Source organism: Sapajus apella, unplaced genomic scaffold (genome assembly GCF_009761245.1).
Source record: "Sapajus apella isolate SASKATOON/1434 unplaced genomic scaffold, GSC_monkey_1.0 scaffold123, whole genome shotgun sequence".
NCBI classification, from domain to species: domain Eukaryota; kingdom Metazoa; phylum Chordata; class Mammalia; order Primates; family Cebidae; genus Sapajus; species Sapajus apella.
This window is the reverse complement of record NW_022437063.1, coordinates 1243014-1268691: the sequence shown is the minus strand read 5'-3', so window position 1 is coordinate 1268691 and position 25678 is coordinate 1243014. Positions and strand designations below refer to the sequence as shown.

General features: G+C 53.0%; 1 protein-coding gene across 1 annotated transcript; it reads right to left on the bottom strand.

The window, feature by feature from the left end:
- Positions 1-2850: 2850 nt before the first annotated feature.
- On the bottom strand, positions 2851-22964 carry PNPLA3 (patatin like phospholipase domain containing 3). Its single transcript, XM_032261407.1, has 9 exons — positions 22607-22964; positions 19964-20196; positions 18751-18816; positions 14476-14685; positions 12630-12690; positions 10087-10308; positions 5817-5949; positions 5076-5180; positions 2851-3745 (listed from the first exon to the last, which is right to left on the bottom strand). Exons 1-9 carry the CDS (start codon positions 22791-22793, stop codon positions 3517-3519), a joined length of 1446 nt encoding a protein of 481 aa, XP_032117298.1. The 5' UTR covers positions 22794-22964; the 3' UTR covers positions 2851-3516.
- Positions 22965-25678: the final 2714 nt, after the last annotated feature.

Here is a 25678-nt window from a genome sequence, read left to right as displayed (position 1 = left end):
ACTGCAACCTCTGCCTCCTGGGTTCAAGTGATTCTCCCACCTCAGCCTCCTGAGTATCTGGGATTACAGGTGCCTGCCACCATGGCTGGCTACTTTTTGTAGTTTTAGTAGAGATGGCGTTTCACCCAGGCTGGTCTTGAACTCCTAACTTCAAGTGATCTGCCCGCCTCAGCCTCCCAAAGTGCTGGGGTTATAGGTGTGAGGCACCGCCCAGCCCTCTCTGTCTTTTTATATAGACACACAGATACATGTATATGCCCACACACTTTTTTTTTTTTTTTTAAACAAAATCGGCCTCATACTCTGCACTAAGTTTTGCTGTTTACTAAATGAAGAATCTTGGTCCAGGCATGGCAGCTCATACCTGTAATCCCAGCACATTGGGAGGCCAAGGCAGGAGGATCACTTGAGCCCAGGAATTGGAGACCAGCATGGGAAACATGACAAGACCCTGTCTCTACAAAAAAAACCTAGCTGGGTGTGGTAGTGCACGCCTGTGGTTCCAGCTATTTGGGAGACTGAGGTGGGAAGATTGCTTGACCTCAGGAAGTTGAGGCTGCAGTCAGCTATGACTGCACCACTCTACCCTAGCCTGGATGACAAAGCGAGGCCCTCGCAAAACAAAACAAAACAAAAAAGAATGTTGCTCCCTGACACGTAACATACTACATACTGGTTATTCCTGAGGGTGGATTCCAAAGCATACACGTGCCACAAATTAAAGGGAAGGCTTTGTGTGATAAGAACAAATAAGGATGCATTCACAGGGTGATAAGAAACCCCCAGAGGTGGTTCAGGAAGAGAGAGACCTAAGCAAAGAGTGCCTCCTGGAGGGGCAGAGAGGGCACGGCTGGGTGGCATCTGAGGCACAGGTGCGGAGGGAGGTCTTGGCCACTTCTAAAAGAGTATTACACTTCCTGATTTCCTGATCTTGGTACACACTTAGAAAAAATTATAAAACAAATGCACACTTTAAGAAGGCAGGGGGACCAGGCATGGTGGCTCCTGCTTATAATCCCAGCACTTGGGGAGGCTAAGACAGGAAGACTGCTTAAGCTGATGAGTTCAAGACCAGCATGGGTAACATAGCAAGACTCTTTTCTACTAAAAATAATTTTAGTAATTAAAAAAAAATGATTAATTTTTTTTTTTTTTTTTAAGACAGAGTCTCACTCTCTTGCCTAGGCTGGAGTGCAGTGGCACAATCTTGGCTCACTGAAACTGCAGCTTCCTCAGTTTAAGAGATTCTCCTGCCTCGGCCTCCCAAGTATCTGGGATTACAGGCACCCACCACCACACCTGGCTAATTTTTGTGTTTTTGGTAAGGATGGGGTTTCACCACATTGACCAGGCTGGTCTCAAACTCGTGACCTCAGATGATCCACCCACCTCGGCCCCTCAAAGTGCTGAGATTACAGGCATGAGCCACCGCACCTGGCCTAAATAATTTTTAAAACCAGAGAGAAAATAAGTCCCCTGGTATCCTATCAGCCATTTAATATATGTTTTTCCTGATAGCAGTCACAATCCATGCATACATCTGTCTATATGGGAATATATTGGTTATTAGAAAATATCCTTAAAGTTTAGTTTTATCTGCTAACGACTGAAGATGTGGTGGGAAACTTGGGAAAAGAAACTTGTAACTTTCTTTTCCAACATTACAAGGGTAGGTCTATTACAAGGAGGCCACATGGGTGTAAGGCGTGGCCTACCCCACCCCATTCCAGCTCCACAGGGGACAGTGTCTTGCTGTGACATCCGGTGGGGTCAAGAGTGGAAGACCCCACCACTCACCAGCCTTGAGCTCACTTACAGAACAAACACTGAACAGAGAACAGAGGCCTTGGAAACTCACTCAGCCCTCAAGCTGTAAGGAGGCAGGTTCAAACCCTGGAACTCCTGCCCCGAAGGGGGCCTCTATGCACTAAGCAACCCTGATGTTATTTTCACAAGTAACCTCTTTTCTAGAGTTGCCGATCTCATCAAGAGAACAGGCTCACATAGTCTGTTCCTAGAACCAGTTTCCTTTAAAGGGTCTGTCTCCTCAGTCAAGTGCTTTGTTCAACTTGCTGGTTCTTCTACTCCAGGGCACTTACACAAAGCGAGTGAGGGTTGTTACTTTCTTTTCCAACATTTAACAGTTTGAGCATGCCATTATTTTTCTTGTATGTACTGTACTCAGATGCATAAATAGAAAAAAAAAAAACACACACAGGTTTCACCTTCAGTCATATTATACTGAGCTTGCTAATAAATTATCACACCTGGGGGAAAGTGAGTTCTGGTCTCAAGGGGTTGTCTCCATGAAGGCTGACAGAGTAGGGAGGACAGAGAGGTGTCAGGGTCATGAGAGAATGGGAAGAATCAAAGAGGAAAAAAAATAACACAGACCAGAAGCGCATGGAGAGTAAGTCAAGTTCAAGTTGTGGGCTCCAGTGGAGAGAAGGCAGAAGTTCCTGCTGTGTTTGGCTCCTGCCTGGGGGGCTGAGGTGACTGCCCTGCGCACTAGATTTTTTGGGTTTTTTAATTTTTTTTTTATTTTTGAGTCAGAGTTTCAGTCTTGCTGACCAGGCTGGACTGCAATGGCACAATCTCAACTCACTGCAACCTCTGCCTCCCGGATTCAAGCAATTCTCCTGCCTCAGCCTCACAAATAGCTACGATTACAGGTATGCACCACCACACCCAGCTAATTTTTGTATTTTTTAGTAGAGAAGGGGTTTCACCATGTTGGCCAGGCTGGTCTCAAACTCCTGACCTAGGTGATCTGTCCACCTCAGCCTCCCAAAGTGCTGGGATTATAGGCGTGAGCCACCGAGCCTGGCCATTTTTTTTTTTTTTTTTTTGAAGGCTTTTTCTATTTAACATCTCATTGATTCACATAATACAAAATTCGACAGATAACAAAACTTTTTTAAAAAATTCTTTAAACAGTATTTTAGTTAGGTGAAAAAGGTGTTCTAAAATGTAAATAGGTTATCATTTTGTTACCCCTGCAAGGAGATGTTTTTAGGTGTCAAGGCAATTATCTCTGCAAGCCACCTGACAGGCAGTGTCCTTCTTGGGGACCAACTGCACCCCCTCCCACTGCACGGAGAGGTGGGATCCTATTGTTCTCTTCCTTCCACCCCGTAGGATCGCACATACGCCAGCCCAGCACCCACCACAAGGCCCCGACCCATCCAAACACCAGTCATTCTAAGAACCTGGCACTGGAACAGTCCAACCATTCATTGGGCTGTGAAACAGTCAGTAAGGGACTGTCTGCGCTGGGCTTCCTGGTGTCATTTCCCAACCAGCTAAGCTAATGCATGCTTACGTGTTAGACTTAAGTGCTGGACTGCCACACAGACTCAGGGTTGGTTCCCAGCTTTTCATAAAACCACCTCAGCTCAGAGCTGGGACCTCCACATCACAGGCAGGGTGATCACACAGCAGTGCAGAGGTAGTGAACACAGATGAGAATCTTTAGCACCTCTGAAAGAATCTCCTAGACTCGCCTCCTTAAATGACTCACAAACTCTTCTCCAGTGAAAAACTGGGAAAGGCGGAGAGCCCTTCAGCGCCCGCAGGTACTTTACTGCCCAAGAAGAAGTTCAGGCTGGACCTGAGGATGGACCGTGGGGCGGCCTCTGCTTTGGCTTCCGCAGGACAGACCACGGGGGAGCAGGGAGTCCAGCAGTCCCAGTCCTGCTTGGGTTTGCACGGGGAGGCCTGTTGGTGGCTCGCTGGCATTTGAGCCCTGAAACACATAAAGAAGGTTGGCTTAGCAGCAGTTCCCGCTGCTGTGGAGTTCAGTCTCGGCTTCCGTGGACCACACTGCCGGCCACTCGAGGGCGCTGCCACACACACACTCTGGGAATCCAGTCACAGCCAGAGACACTGCTTCCTCCAGCCCTCAGTGCTGGGCTGATGTCACCATCTAGGTCTTCCAAGCCTGTGGCCCTCCCAGCTACCTAGACACCTCCCACTGGACATCCACAGGTGTCACCCACCCATGAATCCCTGAAGGGGCCCGTCAGTTTCCTCCACACAAACCTGCTTGCCCACCAGGGTGTCCTTCCACCGCCGGGCACCACTGACCACCTGTCACCGGGGCTGCCCCACTCCTCGGGCTTGGAACCAACACTTCCCTCCTGTCCAGGAGCCTAGGGAAGCCTCTCAGTCTATAGATTGTCCCTATCTGGGTCCTGGCAGCCCCCCTTACTGCCTGCTGCCAGCCGGGCTCAGGACCCATCTTCTACTTGGCCACTACTGCCCTCTTCCCTATGCAAATTGGATCTTTGCCGTCCCCTACTTTTAAATCCTTCTGTGTCTACCAATAATAGCAATAATAGCAAAAGAGACCACACCTCCTGATGCCCACCATGTGCCAAGTACCATGCTACTGGCTCTCAGAAGCTCAGGGAAACCCAGAGAGGCCAGGGATCATCTTTGCCGACCAAGTGAGGAAGCCAAACCCCACGATTTTCAGGATAATGCCCAACCCTGGTAACAGGAGCCAGGCCATGAGCTCTGGCTCAGTTTTCAGAATTCAGGAAGTAGCAGCATCCCCTGGGGTCTGTCAATGCAGACTGCTGGGCTCCGCCCCGGAGATTGTGACTAAGTACATCAGAGGGTGAAAGACAGGGAAGCTCCATTCCCAGGCACCCAGCCAGTACCCGCACGCTGCAAGGAGCTCTGCCACCCCTGCCCCTCGAGGGCCCCCCTCTTTCCTTCAGGCACCCCAGTGCTGTCTGACACTCCCTGGCCCTCACCCTGGCCACTCTGTCTGGGGCACCTTTCCCTGTGTATCCAAGGCCTTTCTGCTCCTCCACCATCAGCACTGCCCTCAGACCCACCGGATGGGAAGGCTTCCCAGGCCCCAGGGCAAGTCAGCCTGGGTGACAGCTGTCACCAGGTGCACCGGGACCTCTGACTGGCTCAGCTGCCTCCCATGAGACAGGGTCCCTGCACCCTGGGGCAAGCTACTTGCTTGGCGTTCAGCCAGCTGTTTCTAGAATGCTGTGTGAAAGCTCATCAGATGAGAGAGGTGCCCATCTGGCCCACACACCCACAGCCAAAGCATTTACCTGGACGTGGGAAGCAGACACATCAGCGCTCGAGTGAAGATCTTCGAGGTCACCCACTGCAGCCACTGGATGTCGTCGGGAATATCCAGAAGCCATGTCACCAGTCTGCAGGGACCAGACCAAGTCCACAAACACCCAGGCAGACACACAGCTTACACTGCCACTGTTTGTTTACCTAAGCTGCCAACGTCACCTCTAACCCCAGTCTGATGAGTTCCCAGAAGGTCATCATGCTAGGACAAAGATGAGCCCACCTGAAATCTCTAAAGCAAAATGAGGCCACTTCTGGTTCCAGAAAACTCATCTTGGCCTCCCAAAATGCTGGGATTACAGGCGTGAGCCATCGCACCAACTTTCAGATAATTCTAAAGGGAAACAGGTCAGAGGGGCAGCAAGGATTCTGCTTCTAGGCCTGGCCCTTCTGCTAGGCATCTCTGTGACCTCAGAGTGGTGACCCCAAGCTCTCCAGGCCTCAGCTCCCTCAGGCAATCATGAGAGACTGGACCAGCTGCTATGTAAGGCCACTGACAGCTCTAGGAGACCCCAGAGGGAGTTTCTGGGCTTGCACTGAGTTACACGTGCATTCGTGGCCTGAAGACAGGTGGGCAACGTTGAGGGACGTTGCATCAAGCCTGTGAGCTGTGATCTGCCAGGCCTCAGGCTATGGGCCTTCATCTGTCGTCTTGTTTCATCCTCCTGTCAACCCTGTGAGGAAGGCTCAGAGCCAGCTCAAAAGCTCACCTGTGGACAATCGAAATGGCAGACTCCACGGGCAGGGTACAAGGCAGCATCACGTAAGACATGACCCTAACGGGTAGCCAGTTGCAAATGTTGCTCATGTATCCAGCTCTGTCTTTCAGTGCTTCACTCAGTGCTGAAAAAGACAATTTGGAGCTATTGTCTCCCAGCAGTGTGAAAAACCAAATCACTTTACTGGTGGTGCTTGGCATTTCCATGAAATACACCTGTCCTGGCAGCCAAAGGGTCAGAGGCACTCACAAAGGAGACACGAGGTGGGGTTTGTCAGGCTGCTCCTTTCTTTTCTTTTTGGACTAAGTCTTTTTCTGTCACCAAGGCTGGAGTGCAGGGGTGAGATCTCAGCTCACTGCAATCTCCCCCTCCCAGGTTCAAGCAATTTCTCCTGCCTCAGCCTCCTGAGTAGCTGGGATTATAGGCGCCTGCCACCACACCCAGCTACTTTTTGTATTTTTAGTAGAGACGGGGTTTCACCATGTTGGCCAAGCTGGTCTCAGACTCCTGACCTCATGATCTGCCCGCCTCAGCCTCCCAAAGTGCTAGGATTACAGGTGTGAGCCGTGAGCCACAGAGCCCAGCTTCTTTTTTTTTTTTTTTGACAGGACAGTGTTTCGCTTTTGTTGCCCAACTCTGGAGTACAATGGCATGATCTCAGCTCACTGCAACCTCCACCTCCCAGGTTCAAGGAATTCTCCTGCCTCAGCCTCCTGAGTAGCTGGGATTACAGGCGCCTGCCACTACACCCAGCTAATTTTTTGAATTCTTAGTAGAGACGGGGTTTTGCCATGTTGGCCAGGCTAGTCTCAAACTCCTGACCTCATGTGATCCACCCACCTTGTTCTCTCAAAGCACTGGAATTACAGGCGTGAGCCACCGTGCCTGACCCAGGCTGCTCCCTTCACAGCAAGGGCAGTGTGAAGCTCAAGCAGGGCACACCACCCAGAACAGCCCTGAGAGTGCTTACAGGACACAGGGTCCCCACTCCCAGTTCCCTTAAATTGACAAATACGCTTGGAAGTCACCATTCCAGAAAGCCTGCTTTTATTTCCCTTGAAAAGACATGTCCATTTCCAATATCATAGCTGCAATTAAATAGAAAATGGTGCGTAAGTCATGAGGCAAAGCATCATCTTGTATTAAGAAATCTGAATATACCCCAGAGCAAATAATGTGCACAGGAACGGCTACATCGGGCCGGTGCGGTGGCTCATACCTATAAACCCAGCACTTTAGAAGGCCAAAGTTGGTCCATCACTTGAGGTCAGGAGTTCGAGACCACCCTGGGCAACGTGGTGAAACAACATCTCTACTAAAAACACAAAAATTAGCTGAGTGTGGTGGTGCATGCCTATAATTCCAGCTACTCAGGAGGCTGAGGCATGAGGATCATTTGAACCTGGCAGGTGGAGGCTGCAGTGAACCAAGATCACACCACTGCACACTCCAGCCTGGACAACAGAGCAAGACTCTTACCTCGAAAAAAAAAAAAATCTACATCAAATGTCACAGCATCTATGTTCTCCTAGGAACTTCTCAGCCACCACTGACTTTACAAGCTGGTCCTTGACCCTCTGCTGGATTCCAGAGCCTTCTTCCTGGAGCCCCAGTCTTTTACTCCCTCTCTTTAATGACCTCGTGATGCCTCAGGTCATATTAATCTGGCAACATGGTTTGGATCTGTGTCCCCACCCACATCTCATGTCAAACTGTAATCCCCAGTGTTGGAGGCGGGTCCTGGTGGGAGATGATTGGATCACCAGGTCGGGTTTCCCCAGTGGTGCTGTTCTCTTGATAGTGAGTGAGTTATCCTGAGATCTGGTTGTTTAAAAGTGTATGGCACTGGCCGGGCGTGAAAGCTCATGCCTGTCATCCCAGCACTTTGGGAGGCCGAGGAGGGCAGATCACGAGGTCAGGAAATCAAGACCATCCTGGCCAACATGGTGAAACTCCGTCTCTACTAAAAACACAAAAAAATTAGCTGGGTGTGGTGGCGCACGCCTGTAGTCCCAGCTACTTAGGAGGCTGAGGCAAGAGAATCGCTTGAATCCAGGAGGTGGAGGTTGCAGTGAGCCAAGTTCACATGACTGCACTCCAGCCTGGGCAACAGAGTGAGAAGCCATCTCAAAAAAAAAAAAAAAAAAAAAAAGTTTATTCTCTCTCTGTCTCTCTCTCTCTCTCTCTCTCTCTGTGCTGCTGCAGCCACCTTCACCTTCTGCCACGACTGTAAGTGTCCTGAGGCCTCTCCAGAAGCTAAGCAGATGCCAGCACCATGCTTCCTGTCCAGCCTGTGCAGCTGTGAGCCAACTAAACCTCTTCCTTTATAAATTACACAGTCTCTGGTTTGTTGTTGTTACCGTTGTTGAGAGGGAGTATTGCTCTTGTTGCCCAGTCTGGAGTGCAATGGTGCGATCTCGGCTCACTGCAACCTCTGCCTCTGGGATTCAAGCAATTGTCCTTCCTCAGCCTCCCAAGTAGCTGGGATTACAAGCACCCACCACCACGCCCAGCTAACTTTTGTATTTTTGGTAGACTCGAGGGTTTCACCTTGTTGGTTAGGCTGGTCTCACACTACTGACCTCAAGTGATCCGCCTGCCTCAGCCTCCCAAAGCGTTGGCATTACAGGTGTGAGCCCCCGTGCCTAGCCAGGTATTTCTTTATAGCAAAGCAAGAACAAACGAATGCACCTGGGCAGTTGCTGTCTCCCATCTCCTACGGTGCTGGGACCTCAAGAACAAGGAATTACATCTGACTCATTTTTTAATTTCTCCAAATGCCCACAGCTGGTTTGCGGGTTCTTCTGTCTGTCTGAGTTAGACCATGTCCAGGTTATTCTAACAAAATGCCACCAATTGAGTGGCTTATAAAATAACTAACATTGATTTTTCAGAGTTCTAGAGGCTGAGAGGCCCCAGATCAAGGGCAGCAGACGTGCTGGTGTCTGGTGAGGTCCTGCGTCTTCGTAGACACCACCTTCCTCATCCTCACATGGTAGAAGGCACAAGGGACCTCTCCTGGGTCCCTTTAATAAGGGCACTAACCCATTCATGTAGGCCCGGTCCCCATGACCTCATCTCCTCCCAAAGGCTCCACCTCCTAAGACCATCATGTTGTGGGGTTAGGATTTCAACAGATAAATTTCAGGGGGAACACAATAATTCGGACCATAGCGCCATCTGTCCACTCAATATTTGATGACCTTATAAAATACAGAACCATTTGCCAGGTACAGTGGCTCACACCTGTAATCCCAGCACTTTGGGAGGCTGAGGCGGGTGGATCATGAGGTCAGGAGATCGAGACCATCCTGGCTAACAAGGTGAAACTCCATCTCTACTAAAAATACAAAAAAAATTAGCCAGGCTTGGTGGCACACAGGTGTGATGCCTCACACCTGTAATGCCACCTGTAGTCACAGCTACTCAGGGGGCTGAAGCAGGAGAATCTCGTGACCCCGGGAGGCAGAGGTTGCAGTGAGCCAAGGTCGCACCATTGCACGCCAGCCTGGGCGACAGAGTGAGACTTTGTCTCAAAAAAAAAAAAAAAAATCAAAAAATTAGCAAGGTGCGGTGGTGCATGCCCACTGCGTAGTCCCAGCTACTCGGGAGGCTGAGGCAGCAGAATTGCTTGAACCCGGGAGGCGGAGGTTACAGTGAGCTGAGATCATGCCACTGCACTCTAGCCTGGGTGACAGAGCAAGACTATCTCTCAAAAAAAAAAAAAAAAAAAAAACCCAAAAAACAAAAAACATTACTATCCAATGGAGGTTCCATGGAGGTGGGTTTAGGGGAAGGGGGAAACTAGGAGAGGCCTCAAGAAAGGCATATGGAGAGTAGCGGCCAGGAAGGAGCTCTGAGTAATGGGCCAAGTCCCTGAGGCAGGACCCCCATCCCTGGGGTCCATGAAATCCAGCATGGCGGGAGCTTAGGCGCCATGTCAGGGAGACAGGGTTGGAAAGGAGGCCCTGGCTGCTGCAGACAGGAGCCTGTACGGGGAACCCCAGTGGGCTCGGCTGGGGTTTGTTTTCCTCCCGGTCATGACCCCAGGGGAAGGAACACATGGCAAGGTGCCAGGATGGGGGGAGGCCTGCGCTGGGGGTGTAGGCAGCAGTCAGGGCTGTGCAATGGAAGGGGATGTTCCCGACCGCCTGTCATGGTTACCTCGCCCCATTGCTCCCATGTGGCAGCACCACCTTCCTTCACAACACGCAAGAAGGAAAACAAGGTGCTGCCCGTGCCCACCCCGAGGAGTGGGTACCTGAAGCGAGCTTGGGCGAGAGGGTGTCCAGGATGCTCTCATCCCAGGGCAGGATGCTGAGACGCAGGTGGTCCAGCAGCTCATCTCCCTCCAGCCTCACAGCCATGGCAGCCAGCTCTGGGGAAGACTCCAGGCTCATGTTTTCCCAGGCAGGCACGGTGACCTCAGAACCCATCCCTCCTGAGGATGACTTCAGACCAGGCTGGGGCCTGCTGCAGATGCCTATGAAGGGCACAGAAAACAAGCCCATTAGGCGATAATGTGGGGAGTGGGGACCATTACCCACCCATCCACCAAATGGCAGGGAGGCAGGCTGCTGGCCTGTTACCAGCCAAATGCAAGGGGGACGGGGGAAGGGAAGAGAACAAGGGCAGGTGTTTGCCACCCGGAGAAAGGAGTCTGAGGGTTTAAAGCAAGACACACATGAGCTTGGCTCCTGCTAGCTGTGTGGGCTCCATCTCCACATCTGGATACATGAGGTGCAAAGGTGGGAGTTAGTGTTCATTTACAACATCTGAACCACTGGCTACACCTGCCTCCCAGGCCCTGAGCCAGGCACTTCGCCATCAGGCCTTACAGCAACTGTTACTATCATCTCCATTTTGCAGCTGAGAAATCAGAAGCACAGAGAGGTTAAGACACTTATCTAAAGTCACACAGCCAGTACATAACAGAGCCAGGATTTGAAGCTGGGTCTGAGGTCAAAAAGGGTACTCTTCCATCACACAGCCTTGGAAGAAGCACCCAGCAAGGGAGGACTGGGCACCTGCATGTGCCAGGCCCTGCCCTGGGTGCTGGGACTCAGCTACCAGCACCAGTGAGTAGCCCCCGCTCTTACAGCATTTGCAGGCTGGGTGGGAGGAGGGGGGCTTCAGATGCCCACAGCTGCACATGGTCCGACTCTGGCTTCCAGCCTCAGGCTGAAAAGACCAGGGTCTGCTCCTCACTGCCTGTGCCTCACTCCCCGAGACAACCTCACATTCGTGCTCGCCCCGGCTCTCTCCAGCTTCTATCAGACGCCCTCCTCACCCTTTGAGATGTCCCCTTCCCTTAGGAATGTTTCCAGGTATCTGTTCTCAGGGAGATGGCACCTCCAGCATCTCTGGGACATCAGCTTTTCCTGCCAAACTGGTGCCCTCCTAATGTCCTCAACCCTCAACCCATGGGCACAGCCCTCCGTCTTCCCTTGCCCACCTGCTGAAGCCAGAAGCCGGGACTGTGCTCTTCCATCTTCCTCTTCACAAATGTCCCACTGGTCATTTCCAAGTCCTGCTCCCCTGGGGCTCCTTCCTCCTCATGACCCTCACTGCCCCACTGGCCTCCTAGACGCTGGTCCCTCCCTTCCTGCCCCACAGCCAGGGGGCTCCCAAAGCTCTCCCCTGATCCCCTCACTCCAGACCACAGCAGCCCTCAATGGCTCCTGACTGCTACGGGACGCACCCCCCAAATCCAAAAGGCCCAGCCTGCCCTCCTCTCCCATTTTTCACCATTCTTCACCTCCTCTTCTCTAGCCGCCTGTTAGTGTCCCCGCTCCCACCGCTCCAGCTGCGTAGGCCTTCGTTCTGTCCTGTGTCCAGCAGGCCTCGCACCCATGGCCCCCATGCCTAAGGCTCTCCCACTTATCCCCAAAGTCTCAGTGTGGATTCACATCCTCCGAGAGGCCCTTCTTCTCCTGGGGCCTTGGAGATCCATCCAGAATGATCCTCCAGCGTCCTATATCTTCTCCTTGGCACCTGTGCTTTGCCATTGACACAGCATCACCTTCTGCTTACTCATCTGCTCACTTCTCTCACAAGCTGGCAAGGGCCACACCTCCGTGTTCACTGCAGGATCCCTAGCACACAGCAGTGAACATTTTCTGAGCAGATAAATACATGTATGTCCTTATAAATGCAGTCTCCTTGGTCTTGGCCAAGAACAAATTCAGAAGACCAATACGTCAGCCAACTTTTAGTATTAAAGAAAAATAGCTCCCAACACATCTTTTTGGTTTCACTCTAATATTTCTAGAGCAGAACCCCTCCAGCCCCGACAAGTCAGGATGACTTGAAGGCAGAAACTTGCTCTGGGAAGGAGAGTAAACTGGTCTAGTGGGCATGGACCCACACCTGACTGAGGATGAGAAATCTCATTGCTGCATTTGGGGCCCAGGCGCAGAGATGGTTTAACTTCAGCCCTTGTTAAACTAAAGGATCACAAGAGGTCGAGCTGGAAAGAAAAGCCGCCTTCAGAGAAGGGGACCCTGGGGAGGGAGAGCGCCCTGGAATCAAAACATCCCAGTTCAGATCTCGGCTCTGCCCCTCAGGGAGGGGTGTGTGCTGGTGTGTGCTGCTTGGCTTTCCTCTCCAAGCTTCTGTTTCCCCATCTGTAAAATGGGACAGAGGTTTCCTATCTCTGGGGCTCATGAGCAGGTTGAGCAATACAGGGAAGGCACTGGGCATGAAGTGTTAAAACTAAGGCAAATCTCAAGTCTTTACCAAGACTTGACTGACAAGTCAATGCTTGTCAAAAGGGCATATCTGATCTTCCCAGCCCATACATACCCTTCTCTTCCAAGAACCTGAACGCGTCCAAATACCCTCGAAGGCATATCTCTCCCAGCACCTGTGAGCAAAGCAAGCAAAGGGACTACAGCGGGAAGACACGAAGCACCATTTATTTACGCATCATTGGAAGACCGCAGAGGGCACTAAGGAATCTCTGAGCCTGCTGGCTGGGGGTACTGAGCCACCCCGGGGCTGAGCAAACGGCTCTGTGCTCCCGGGAGACAGTTCCCTACAGGTCTTGGCTCCCATGTCACCCCTTCACGGAGACTTTGCTGGCACCCCGCCAAGGCAGGAGCTTGTTTCTTTTTTTTCTTCTGTTTTAAGACAGAGTCTCGCTCTATCACCCAGGCTGGAGTGCAGTGGCGTGATCTCGGCTCACTGCAACCTCTGCCCAGCCCCGGTTAAAGTGATTCTCCTGCCTCAGCCTCCCAAGTAGCTGGGATTACAGGCACCCGCCACCACACACGGCTAATTTTTGTATTTTTAGTAGAGACGGGGTTTCATCATGTTGGCCAGGCTGGTCTTGAGCTCCTGACCTCAAGTGGCCCACCCGCCTTGCCTCCCAAAGTGCTGGGATGACAGGTGTGAGCCACCGCACCTGGCAGGAGTTTGTTTCTTTGGGCTCCCATGGTCCCAGGATAAGCCTCCACTCTAACAAATTCTGCAGCTAGTCCCAATTGTTGTTACGACAATAAGAGCTGTCTCCTCTACTCATCTGCTTATAAAGCACACAGGAAAACCCATTGTGTTAGATAGCCTTCCCTCTCCCTTGGGCTGTGGGCCTGCCTTGCATGCATTGCTCCCTTTCTTTTTCCCCAGGAGCACCCAAGGTTGGTGTACACGGTCTGCGATGCTCTTACTATGGTAGAGTGGTAAGGCATACCGAAACAACTACAATCAAAAAAAGGTTAAACTACCACATGCAGTTGTTCTTGACCATGTTTGCAAGTAAGAATCATTACGGCCGGGTGCGGCGGCTCACGCCTGTAATCCCAACACTTTGGGAGGCCAAGGCGGGCTGATCATGAGGTCAGGAGTTCGAGACCAGCCTGACCAACATGGTGAAACCCCATCTCTACTAAGAATACAAAAATTAGCTGGGCATGGTGGTGCATGCCTGTAATCCCAGCTACTTGGGAGGCTGAGGCAGGAGAATCGCTTGAACCTGGGAGGAGGATGTTGCAGTAAGCCAAGATCATGCCACTGCACTCCAGCCTGGGTGGCAGAGTGGGTCTCCTTCTCAAAAATAAATAAATAAAAGAATCATCTTAGTGGCTGGGTACAGTGGCTTATGCCTATGATCCCAACACTTTGGGAGACTGAGGTGGGAGGATAGCTTGAGGCCAGGAGGGTGAGACCAACCTGGGCAACACTCTACAAAAAAAATTTAAAATTAGCCAGGTGCGTGCCTGTGGGTCCCAGCTACTCGAGAGGCTGAGGTGGGAGGATGGCTTGAACCTAGGAGTTTGAGGCTTCAGTGAGCTATGACTGCACCACTGCACTCCAGCCTGAGTGACAGAGCAAGACCCTGTCTCAAAAAAAAAAAAAATCGTCTTTATAAGTAAACAAAAAAATCCTGAGGCCCATGCTGCACCCCTGACTGTAGACACAGCCTGGGAAGTGGGTCTGAGTTTGAGGTCTGGGGTATATGTTCCCAGGTGATCCCCATAATCAGGGTGGTGCCTCACCTGAGCTTCTGGGACAAGTGCATTTTATTTCTGTTAACCATCAATGATAAGGTCTATTTCTGTTTGATTGTGCAGAGAGCAACCGGTATCTCCTGGCAACCAGGGAGGCAAAGAAGAGCTGCACCCCAGAACCACCCACTCCCCCACCCACTCACCTTGAGATCCGGGGGGACAAATGCCATCAATAGAAGGTGGAGGTTCCCCGAGCAGAGGCGCAGGCTGAGCTTGGTGATGTCCACGTGGAGAAAGTTCGTGGACTTGACTTTAGGGCAGATGTCGTACTCCCCATAGAAGGGGGACACGGTGATGGTTGTTTTGGCATCAATGAAGGGCATGCTGTCACTCATTCCTCCATCCATGTATCGCTTTTAAAGAAGGAAAAAAGGACTGGCGCTAGCTGAGGCTCTGGGTTATATGCGGATAGAGGCTTCTCAGAGCTGCCGGCAGGCTGATATGCAGGGAGGACGACAGCTTTGGAATCGCTCCTGTGACAAATCCTTACTGAGCACTCCTGTGCTAGACCGGGCTCTACTCTGGCTCTCAGGGCTGCTGTGTACTGTTGTACAGTGTGTGCACTGCACAAATATGCCTGGCAAAGAGGCACATGGCGATTGGAGTCCATGTTGTGCTGGCCAAGTCCTAGGGCTGGATGGGCACCCATAGGAGTGCCCTTGTAATGTGCCTAAGAGGGTCATGTGAACTAGGGGTGCTCAATGCACTAGGGACAGAATGTGATAGAAACCCAAAGGAGATAAATGGTCATGGTTCCAATCCACCCCTTGCTGCTTGCAAGGAAGATACACAAATCTGGGCAAGATCTTTAACCTGTGAGCCTGTCTTTCTCCACGCCTTGATGATCAGAACCACCTGGAGGGACTTTTGAGCCTTTTCTTTTTTCGAGACAGAATTTCACTCTTGTTGCCCAGGCTGGAGTGCAATGGCACGATCTCGGCTCATTGCAACCTCTGCCTCCCGGGTTCAAGCAATTCTCCTGCCTCAGCCTCTCAAGTAGCTGGAATTACAAGCACGCGCCACCACACCTGGCTAATTTTGTATTTTTAGTAGAGACGGGGTTTCTCCATGTTGGTCAGGCTGGTCTTGAGCTCTCGACTTCAGGTGATCCGCCTGTCTCGGCCTCCCAAAGTGCTGGGATTACAGGTGTGAGCCACTGTGCCCAGCAACTTTTGACACTTAAATGAAACAAATGAACCTGGGACCTCAGAAAATGTCCTCAAACCCACAATAAAGCAGCATTTTGGATAAATTATTCTAAGGATGAGTTTTCCTTTCCTCTATATCCTTAAACAACCTTATTGCCCATAGCTCAGCTGGGGCAGGCAGCTTTTGCTACAATTTGGACTGAGCTTGCACCTGTGAAACTTGTGTCTATGATTTCCAGCCACAGCCGTCACAGCCAGCCACCAGACGCCCACAGAGGAAGGCCTCCAAAAGATTACAGCTGGGACACTCTCCCCAGTCCACCCTTCCACACAGAGGAATTTCAGAGCAGAATTTGGCCTAAAACAGGTCCAGGAAAGAATCAGGCATGATTAGCCACACCTTTGCCATCAAGATTCTTGCCAGAAGTCCAGAAATGATCAGGAGTATACACAGCAACATTTCCAAAACTGTAGCCACACAATTTCTAGGGCAGATGTAGGAAGGTATCACAAACCTCACAGCAGCTGGGCACGGTGGCTCACACCTGTCATCCCAGCCCTTTGGGAGGCTGAGGCATGTGGATCACCTGAGGCCAGGAGTTTGAGACCAGCCTGGGCAACATGGTGAAACTCTGTCTCTACTAAAAATACAAAAATTTAGCTGGGCATGGGGGCATGCGCTTGTAATCTTAGCTGCTCAGAGGGGCTGAGGCACAAGAATCACTTGAACCCAGGAAGCGAGGGTTGCAGTGAGCTGAGATCGCACCACTGCACTCCAGTCTAGGTGACAGAGTGAGACTCTGTCTCAAAAAACAAACAAAAACCATGGCATAAAGGGACACAGAATGAAACACCAGGAATCTGGAGTGAAGACCAAGGAGGAAGGAGGCTGGTAGATCATGTTCATTCAAGGGGTAGTCTGCAGCCCAGATGCTCTCCTGCCATGTAGAACTTTTCCACGCATTTTGAGCTTTTTTATAGGAATGTTTTGAATTTAGGAGCTCCAGTGGTGCAATCGTTTGGCGCATGGTACGTACACAGTAATGTTTTGAATTTGCATGCGTTGAATTTCAAGAACAGTGTGCTCGAACCTTCAGCAGGATTCCCATGAGCGTACCCAGTGGGTGATGATGCAGCATCCCTGGTCTCCATGCACCAGATGCCAGTGGCACTCCCCCAGTGGTGACAACCCAAACTGTCTTCTGACGTGGCCAGACATCCCCAGCAGGGGTTAGGGGAGGATGTAAGACTAGCCAGTGGCCCGGCACAGACCCAGTGCCTAGTCCTGAGCCCGCAGAACAAACACTCCCACTTCAGCTTCTCCACCCCCTGGCATGGCTCAGAAATGAGCCAATCACATATTTACTGAACTCAGCCAAATCTGAATACTGCCAGCAGCTTCTGACCAAAGCCATGGGCTGAAAAGGACAGAGTAGGACCCAGAAGGGCTTGAAGCTCTCGATCAAGAGGAAAAGCCAGAACTGTGCACTGGGGAGCCAGGGGCATCATGACGGTGCTGCTGGGTGCACTCCTGCTGAGTTCTGGGGACGATGAAAACCCACGTAAAGCCACCAGCATGACAAGGGGCTGGGGTCCTGCTGATGCCTGACCAAGTGTGGCAACGTCAGAAATCCAAAATGTGCTTTGGTCACTCAGTGGCTGGGCACTCCAGTGGCCCTATGGACCGCTGTCCTGGACCCCAAACTACAGAGGATGAGAAGAGCCGCCCTGCAGGGAACCAGGCAAGACATGCCCCGTTCTGACGGAGGGCAGAGAGTGACCTGGGCACAGGCTCCCTGGCTGTGCTCCTTGGGCAAGGGTGGCTCTCAAGTTCCCCACAGTTGCACGAGATGAATGATCACGTCTCCCCTCCGTTGTGAGGACGCCGTAAGATAATGCGCAGGAGTACATGACCTGTAACGGGAGGCTCGTGATGCGAGTCCCTCCACCACGTGCCTCTGCCAGTGCCGCACGCAGGACTGCATCAAAGGTTCCGCAGCTGCTCTTGTGAGTTCAAAAATGACCCTAAATGGCCAGTATTTTACAGGCCAAACTTCCTCCTGTACATCACAAAGTGGCAAAACAAAACGAAGCACAAATCTAGGTTAGGCCAGGCTTACGGATTGTTTTGTTGTTGTTGTTTGGTTGAGGAAATCTATGACTGCTGGCCAGGCACAGTGGCTCACGCCTGTAATCCCAGCACTTTGCGGGGCTGAGGTGGGAGGATCACCTAAGGTGAGGAGTTCTATACCAGCCTGGCCAACGTGGTGAAACCCCGTCTGTACTAAAAATACAAAAGTTAGCTGGGCATGGTGGTGGGCGCCTGTAATCCAGCTACTCAGGAGGCTGAGAATGGAGAATCACTTGAACCTCAGAGGCGGAGGTTGCAATGAGCTGAGATCGTGTCACTGCACTCTAGCCTGGGCAACAGAGTGAGACTCTGTTTTGAAAAAGAAAAAGAAAGAAAAAGAAAATATATGACTGTTACAGTTCCCCCTAAGAGGAAAGCTCTAAAGGTCTACCTCCCGGGCAACAAGAGTCTTCAGCATCATATCCTCTCTCTCTCTCTCACTCTATTTCTTTCTTTCAAGATGGAGTCTCGCTCTGTCACGCAGGCTTGCACGCACTCGCTCGCTCTCTTTTTCTCTCCTTCTGTCTCTTCTTCTCTCTTTCTCTTGAGATGGAGTCTCACTCTGTCACCCAGGCTGGAGTGCAGTGGGGCGATCTCAGCTCACTGCAACCCTCACCTCCCAGGTTCAAACGATTCTCCTGCCTCAGCCTCCCTAGTAGCTGGGATTACAGGCTCACACCACCATGCCCAGCTAATTTTTGTATTTTTAGTAGAGGCCAAGTTTCACCATGTTGGCCAGGCTGGTCTCAAGCTCCTGGCCTCAAGCCATCTGCCTGCTTCGGCCTCCCAAAGTGCTGGGACTACAGGCATGAGCCACCATGCCCAGCCAATGTCATATAGTTTAACCCGGTCACTGAGAAGCTATGTTTGACACTCATGGAGCAGATTAAGTGAACCAGCTAGTTCGCCTTACAGACAGCGAGATAATTAATTGCACATGAAGTAAGTTTTGCTGTCAGGGTAGCCTGGAAGTTGGGCCAGCTGTGGCTACTCTGTCTGAAAGGCAGCGAGGCACGGGGCTCCGCCACGGGACAGAACCCAAGGTGCCTGACACTAGCGCCTTGCAGGCAGGAGCTGTGTGAGCATGTTTTAGAGGGGAAGCCCCCAGGATTCGGCACTAGCAGAGAAAGCCGACTTACCACGCCTCTGAAGGAAGGAGGGATGAGGCCACTGTAGAAAGGGATGAAGCAGGAACACAATAAGGCCTGTGAAAGCAAAAGAGAGAGAAGTCACAGGCGAGAGCACGCTTTTCATTTCTGTGATCCTTCATAAGCCTTCTCCAAGTGAGCAGGGCAACAAACCTGAAAACACCCTTTGCACAGAGTAGGTTAATCCATGGGTGGAATGAACCATGAACCAACATACACCCTTGGACTCAGGCCCATGGGTCTCATCTATTGCAAAAGCTGCTTAACAACACTGTCAGCAGACTTCCACTTCCTCTCCTTGCTCCACGAGAACCACACTGGGTCACCACAGACAGGACCAAGGGTTGTTGACTCATGGACTGGAAGGAGCTAGACTGGTGCTGTTCAAATGCAGGTATTCATTAGAAGCACCTGGCCAGACACAGTGGCTCATGCCTGTAATCCCAGCACATTGGAAAGCTGAGGCGGGCAGATCATGAGGTCAAGAGATCGAGACCATCCTGGCCAACGGGGTGAAACCCCATCTCTATTAAAAATACAAAAATTAGCAGAGTGTGGTGGTGCCTGCCTATAGTCCCAGCTACTCGGGATGCTGAAGCAGGAGAATCGCTTGAATCCAGGAGGCGGAGGTTGCAGTGAGCTGAGATCATGCCACTACACTCCAGCCTGATGACAGAGCAAGACTCTGTCTTAAAAAAAAAAAAAAGAAGAAGAAGAAGAATCACCTGAGAGCTTCTGGAACTCGAGATTCGGCATCCCTCCCCGGAATTCTCATGCAGCAGGTCTGAGGTGGGGCCTGAGGGTCTGCAATTCTAAGAAGCTCCCAGGAGCTGCTGCTCTGCTGGTCCCAGGACCACACTTTGCAAAGCACCGTGCTACAGAGCAGTCAGCAGGCACCACGCTGATTCACTAGAACAGACCCATGTGGGAACAGACAAGTGCTGGCTGTTTACAGAAAGCTTCTAGAAACAAGGTTAAACAGGGCCGGTTATGCACGCCAGGCTGCTGTCTTGCACAAATCTGTGTTAAGTAAAATCGACTCCTTCATCTAAGGAGTTCTTATGAAAGCATCAGCCGTATCAAATGGTGTTTTGTTACTGCAAATTACCTTCTCTCTGCTAGACCCTGTATTATTTGCCTGTATCCTTCTCTCTGCTAGACACCTTTTCTTACTTGACAACACCCAGATAAGCAAACTGCTTACATCCACGACTTCGTCTTTGGACCAAAAGTGTGACACCAGAACGTTTTCTCCATCAGACACTCTGGTGAGCGAGATGCATATTTTGCCCGAGATTAGCTGGTGGGCGTTGGCTGGGAGGTATTTGTAGAGAATCTGTCGGAGTAACTTGTTTAGGTTGAAGGATGGATGGAAGATGCCGATGTTCCGACTCCTGGCCTTCCGGACAAGGTCCGAGAGGATCCCCAGTAACTGATCTGGGGACAGGGGACAAACATATTAAAGAATGTACCACACTGGGATGGCAATATATTTGGCAAGGCCAGAAACCAGACAGCAAGGATGCCGCCAACCTTCTTCTAGACCACAACTATCTACTACAGTAGCCACGTGTGGCTCTTCAGCCCTTGAAAGCCTCCTCCAACCTGAGATGTGTAAAATGCAAACTGGATTTCAGTGGCTTATGGAATGTCTCATTCGTAATTTTTTATATTCATTAGATGTGAAATGATATTTTGGATTTAGCAGGCTCAATGAAATTAATTCTACCTATGTCTTTTACTTTATTCAATGTGCCTTCTAGGAAATGCACAGTGACATCATGGCTTGCCGTATATTCCTACCAGACAGCACTACTGTAGGCCTCAGCCACAGGAATGAGCCTCTCACTTCCAGAAGCCCAGGTGGGCAGGCCCCACCTCCACGCCTCACAAAGTCAGAAGCCAGGAACATATCAGCATGAGAGCTTTGGTGCAGAAGATATGACCTCACCCACTGACCTGGCCTCTCGGGCTGATCTGTACTCTCCTGCCATGCAGGACAGCCCCTCCCAGCCCGACCCCTTGCCAGCCATAAATCCTGGGATGCACAGGGACAGGCATGCCCCAGCCTGTCCTGACCCAAGTCTGATCTTCACTCACAGCTCTCCTTCCCTGACTGGCCCCTCCAAGCATGGCCAGAAGGGGTGGAATTGCATGTGGCTGCAGGTTCAGCCTGCCCCTCCTGCCAAGTTAGCCTCAGCTCTGAGCATGGAGGAGCTGTGTCCAGGATGCAGCCCCAAGAGCACAGCCCACTGTGAGACATGGAGTTAAAGCAGAAACCTGGAATGCTGGAACATAGGGAGTGGCTCCTCCCAAAGCCTCCAGATCCACTTTCCAGGGACTTGATGGTTCTTGGGCTTCTTCGTGTCCTGCTGGGGAAAGCCCCAGGCTGCAGCTGTCCTCTGCCCAGTAAGGAATGCTTTCTATGCCAGAGTGACTGTACTTTAGGCTCCTGGGATCACTGCATTTGAATTCTGTCCCAGTATAAACATTTGTCCACATGGGTGTCCACAGGTCACCTTGGGATACAAGAGCTGACTTGCATTGTTGATAAAGCCCAAAGTGTGCAGATGATCATGTGGTCAGTCTAATCCTCCTAGAGACTACACTTCCTGCCCTTTGCTCCTCTTCCCCTGGCTGGAGAAGGCAGACAGCCAGAACCGTCTAATCCCTAATCCCCAATCCCCACCTCCCAGTCAGCCCAGGGACTGCTCACTGCTCCTACCCAATGGCAGGGCTTGGTCCACCAGCGGGGACTTCCTCACCACTAAACGGTCACTCCCTGCTGGCTCTGGCAGGCAGGGCAAAGAGTCCATTGTTAAGGAAGCCCAGGTAAAACGGGGCTGATAGGGGCATGATCTCCTGCCTGGGGACCTGTGGGTGTCAACAGCTCCACACTGCTTCTTGCCCTAGCCCCTGCCCACTGGTTCAAAACCCTCTTCTCGCCTCCAGCACTAGACAGCAAATTCCCGGGAAGGATATCACACACCCCAGTAGTTCCCGCTAGTGAGAAACTCCCTCTGCCCCTCCCACAGGTACTCATGTGGACAAATGTTTCATTAGGACAAGATTCAAATACACAGGATCTCACCTCCAGGGGTACTGGGCGGGGGGGGGGGGGGGGGGGCGGGGCCCAGGTCAGGGGAGACTAGAGGAGAGGATGGGATTGGGGGATTGGGGGGTGTCCAGGGATGCACTCCAGCCCCCAGGAAGGGTCCCAAACACTGGAGGAGGAGGAAAAGGAGGAGGAAGACGCCAGTTAGCCTGCCCTGGAGGATGCCCAGGGTCGCCCTTCTGGGAGGCTACCCAGCCCCCAGAAGGCTCGGCTGTGCCCCAAAGAGGGCAGGCGCGGGGTGTCTTGCGTTCCTCAACCCCCAGAGGGAAGGTGCCCACGCTGGGGCACCGGCCAAAGCCCCACTCTTGGTCTCTGGCAAATCACCTGAACCTCCAGAGAGGACACTCCAGACCCGGGGACGGCAGGGGCAAACATTACCCTCAGCCCCGGGTTCCGGTCCCAGGCCCTCGTTGCTCCGAGACGCCCCGGCTCTCAGTCCGGAAGCGAGGGGCTCCCTTCATGCACCGCCGCCAGATGGGGGCAGGGGTGGGGACGCGCGAGAGTCTCAGGCTTCGGAAGCCTGCGCGCCGGCCGGGACCGCTCAGGGGTTCCAAAGCCCCCTTCCCGGGCCCAGGGAACAGCGCCCCCAGAGGAAGCATCTGTCCCGGAGGGGACACCGCCGTGTCCGCGCCTGATCCCCGCTCCTCCCGGGGAACCCCCCTGCCCACCGCTCCCCGGCCTAGGGGGCGCCACCTCCGCGCGCCGAGCCCTGGCGGCGGCCCCGGGACGCACCCAGCGGGATCTTGCAGAGGATGGAGACGCAGTTCAGCGCCCCGGCCGAGGCGCCGAAGAACACGCGCGCATCGCGGAGGAGGTGCGGGGCGTGCTCGCTCAGGCAGCTGGTCGCCCCGGCGTGGTAGAAGCCCAGGAAGCCGCAGCCCGCGAAGGAAAAGCTCCAGCCGCTCTCGGCGTCATACATGGCGGCGGCGGGGCTGGCGGCGCGGGGCTGGGTCTGGGTCGGGATCGGAGATGGGCTCGGGCTGAGATCCGCAGCCGCTAGGCCCAGCGCCGGTGAGCGCTCTGGACCCGGCCTGGGCGTCTCCACCAGGCGGTTCCCGGAGCGACGTCAGCCCCGCCCCCCTCGGACCATGCAAATGAGCCGGCGGGAGGCCCAATGGGCAGGCAGGACACCTTCTCGGGCGGGGCTTGGAGGGGGCTGGGGGCGGTGAGGGGGCGGGGACGGCGCGGGGAGGGGGAAACGAGGACGGGGTAGGGGGATGGGTCGGGGACGGGGGCTGGGAGGGGGCTGGGGGCGGGGACGGGGGCTGGGAGGGGATGGGGGCGGGGACGGGGACGGGGACTGAGATGGGTCGGGGACGGGGGCTGGGAGGGGGCTGGGGGCGGGGACGGGGACGGGGACTGAGATGGGTCGGGGACGGGGGCTGGGAGGGGATGGGGGCGGGGACGGGGAACTGGGAGGAGGATGGGGGCGGGGACGAGGCCTGGAAGGTGGATGGGGGCGGGGACGGGAACGGGGATGGGTCCGGGACGCGGGCTGAGAGGGGGCTGCGGCTGTTTCAGGGGCTGGGAGGGGGATGGGTGCGAGGACGGGGGCTGGGAGGGGAGTGGGGGAGGACGTGTGAGGAGGGGTCCAGCCTGGGAGCTCCCCCCAGCGACTCCGGAGAAAGCATTTTTCCAGAACTCCAAAAGTCACTGCATGTCCTGGAGAGAGAGGCTTCCTTCAGTGTTCCTCGTCATCAGTTTCGTGGGGGAGGTGTGGGAGGGAGTTGCAGTCTGGGCCCACTTGATCCTTAACATCCCTTTGACGCTTTATCTCGTCCTTTCTGACACGGGGAGAGTCAGCCTAAAACAGGTACCAGCACCTGAAGTGTTTAACGTCTTTGCGTTGCTGCAGGCTTTCTGTATGGATTGTCTTCAAGTGGTAGGGATCTTTTTATTGAATGACAGTAACAGGAAGCGTCCGTTTCAAAGTTTCCTTAGAAAGTAAAAAATGTGAATGGCAGGTGCTGGCGCTGGGGTCAGGGCCTGCAGAAACTGGAGGATGGGAAGTGGTTTGGGAAGCTGAGGCCTGGATGATTCCTGCTGCTCGGTCTTTGTCCGTTCAGATGCAAAAACAAAATACTGCAGGCGGAGCAGCTTACAAACCACAGATTTATTTCTCTCCTTTTTCTTCCCCCAGGCTGCAGTGCAACGGCGTGATCTCGGCCCACTGCAGCCTCCACCTCCCTGTTTCAATTGATTCTCCTGCCTCAGCCCCCCAAGTAGCTGGGATTACAAGCATGCACCACCACACCTGACTAATTTTTTTTTATTTTTAGTAGAGATGAGATTTCAACATGTTGGCCAGGCTAGTCTTGAACTCCTGACCTGAAGTATTGCCTGCCTCAGCCACCCAAAGTGCTGGGATTCCAGGCGTGAGCCACCATGCCTGGCTTATTTCCCTATCTCACCATTCTGGAGGCTGGAAAGCCCAAGTTTAGGATGCCAGCAGACTTGGTTCCTGGTGAGGGGCATGGCTCATAGAGGGTGACTTCTTACCACATCCTCACCTCTGGGCCTCTCTGATAAGGGCACCAATTCCATTCATGAGGGTGCCACCCTCTCATCAAATCACCTTCCAAATGTCCCCACCTCCAAAGACCGTCCCCTTAGAAGGGTAGGATTTCAACAGATGACCTTCGTTGGGGATGCAAACATTCAGATTGTAGTATGCCCTTAGGAGATGCCTAAGAGTCCCCTTAACCTTGACTTACCCCTGGCACTGGGTGGAGCAAGCCCACAGCAGTCCACGGGGAGAAGTGAACCCTTGGTCCAGAGCTCCTCACTGGAGGGCCCTGGTCTGCCAGGCCATCCCACCCCCAACTGGAGTGGACCAAGAAGCCCTCCCACTTCTCGGTGAGGCCTGGAGGAATGCAGAGTATGTGAGCTTTGGGTTCAGGCCTCCCCCGTCTCTGCGGCTGTGTCCTTATCTGCTGAATGACTGGCGGTGTTGCTGCCAAGATTTCAAATGTCACTTGAGAAGCACCTGGACTGGTCAGGTGGTTCATGTTCAACAGAGCTTCTCCGATCTGCTGCAGGACACTTTTGCCCTGCCTGGAGGGGTAGGGGAGCCGGGAGCAGGGCTGCCTCCTGTCTCTGGGCAGGAATCCCAGGGTGTGGGAGTTTCAGGCCATAGTGAATACCTGGGCTGACTGCCTCATCACATAGATGCTTTGTAGATGGAGGCTCAAAGCAAGACCGGGTCAGGCCCTAAGTCCTGGGGAAAGTCAGGAGAGCTGGGAACCAGATAGTGGTCCATCTGTTCCTGACATGTTGGCTTTGCTGGAGGGGGCACTGCCCACAGTCCTGCCCAAACTGCCCTCCATTCCCACCTGACAGTCGGGGCTGCAGCAGAACTGAGGCTTCCGGCTAGGTCAGCTGGGATCAAGACCACTAGCCTCCTGTACTCACCCATCCCTCCTACGTTGCATGTCCAGTCTTAGGACTAATGACAGGAGGGCCAGGCCCTGGTACGGGAATTTGGGGCTGTGACTGAAGGCCCGAGATGAGTCACACCAGCCACAGACATTTGTATTGTCTTCCTGTCCACCGGGACTCATTCATGGCCAGCCACACTAGACATCTGTCATCCCCAGTGTGACCCAGATGTGGGGAGGACAGGAGCAGGGCTGAGGACTCACCCCCTCTTCATCACTGCATGCAGACAGCACCTGGGGGCCCTCCTCACTTTCCAGAGGGAAAGGGAGGACCCAGCTGGGCAAGGGTTTCATGATCCAGCTCTTTCAGCCCCTCATCCAGCCTCCCGTGGGTCAGACATAGGATATCATGGTTGAGACTGCAAGC

Excerpts from the sequence above, each read along its gene's own strand:
- PNPLA3 (XM_032261407.1), bottom strand. The coding sequence starts at position 22,793 with ATGTATGACGCCGAGAGCGGCTGGAGCTTTTCCTTCGCGGGCTGCGGC. Across the intron at positions 20,197-22,606 it reads CCTCTGCAAGATCCCGCTGG|ATCAGTTACTGGGGATCCTC; the intron begins GTGCGTCCCGGG and ends CCCTGTCCCCAG. Across the intron at positions 5,950-10,086 it reads CTCGCCCAAGCTCGCTTCAG|CACTGAGTGAAGCACTGAAA; the intron begins GTACCCACTCCT and ends TGTCTTTTTCAG.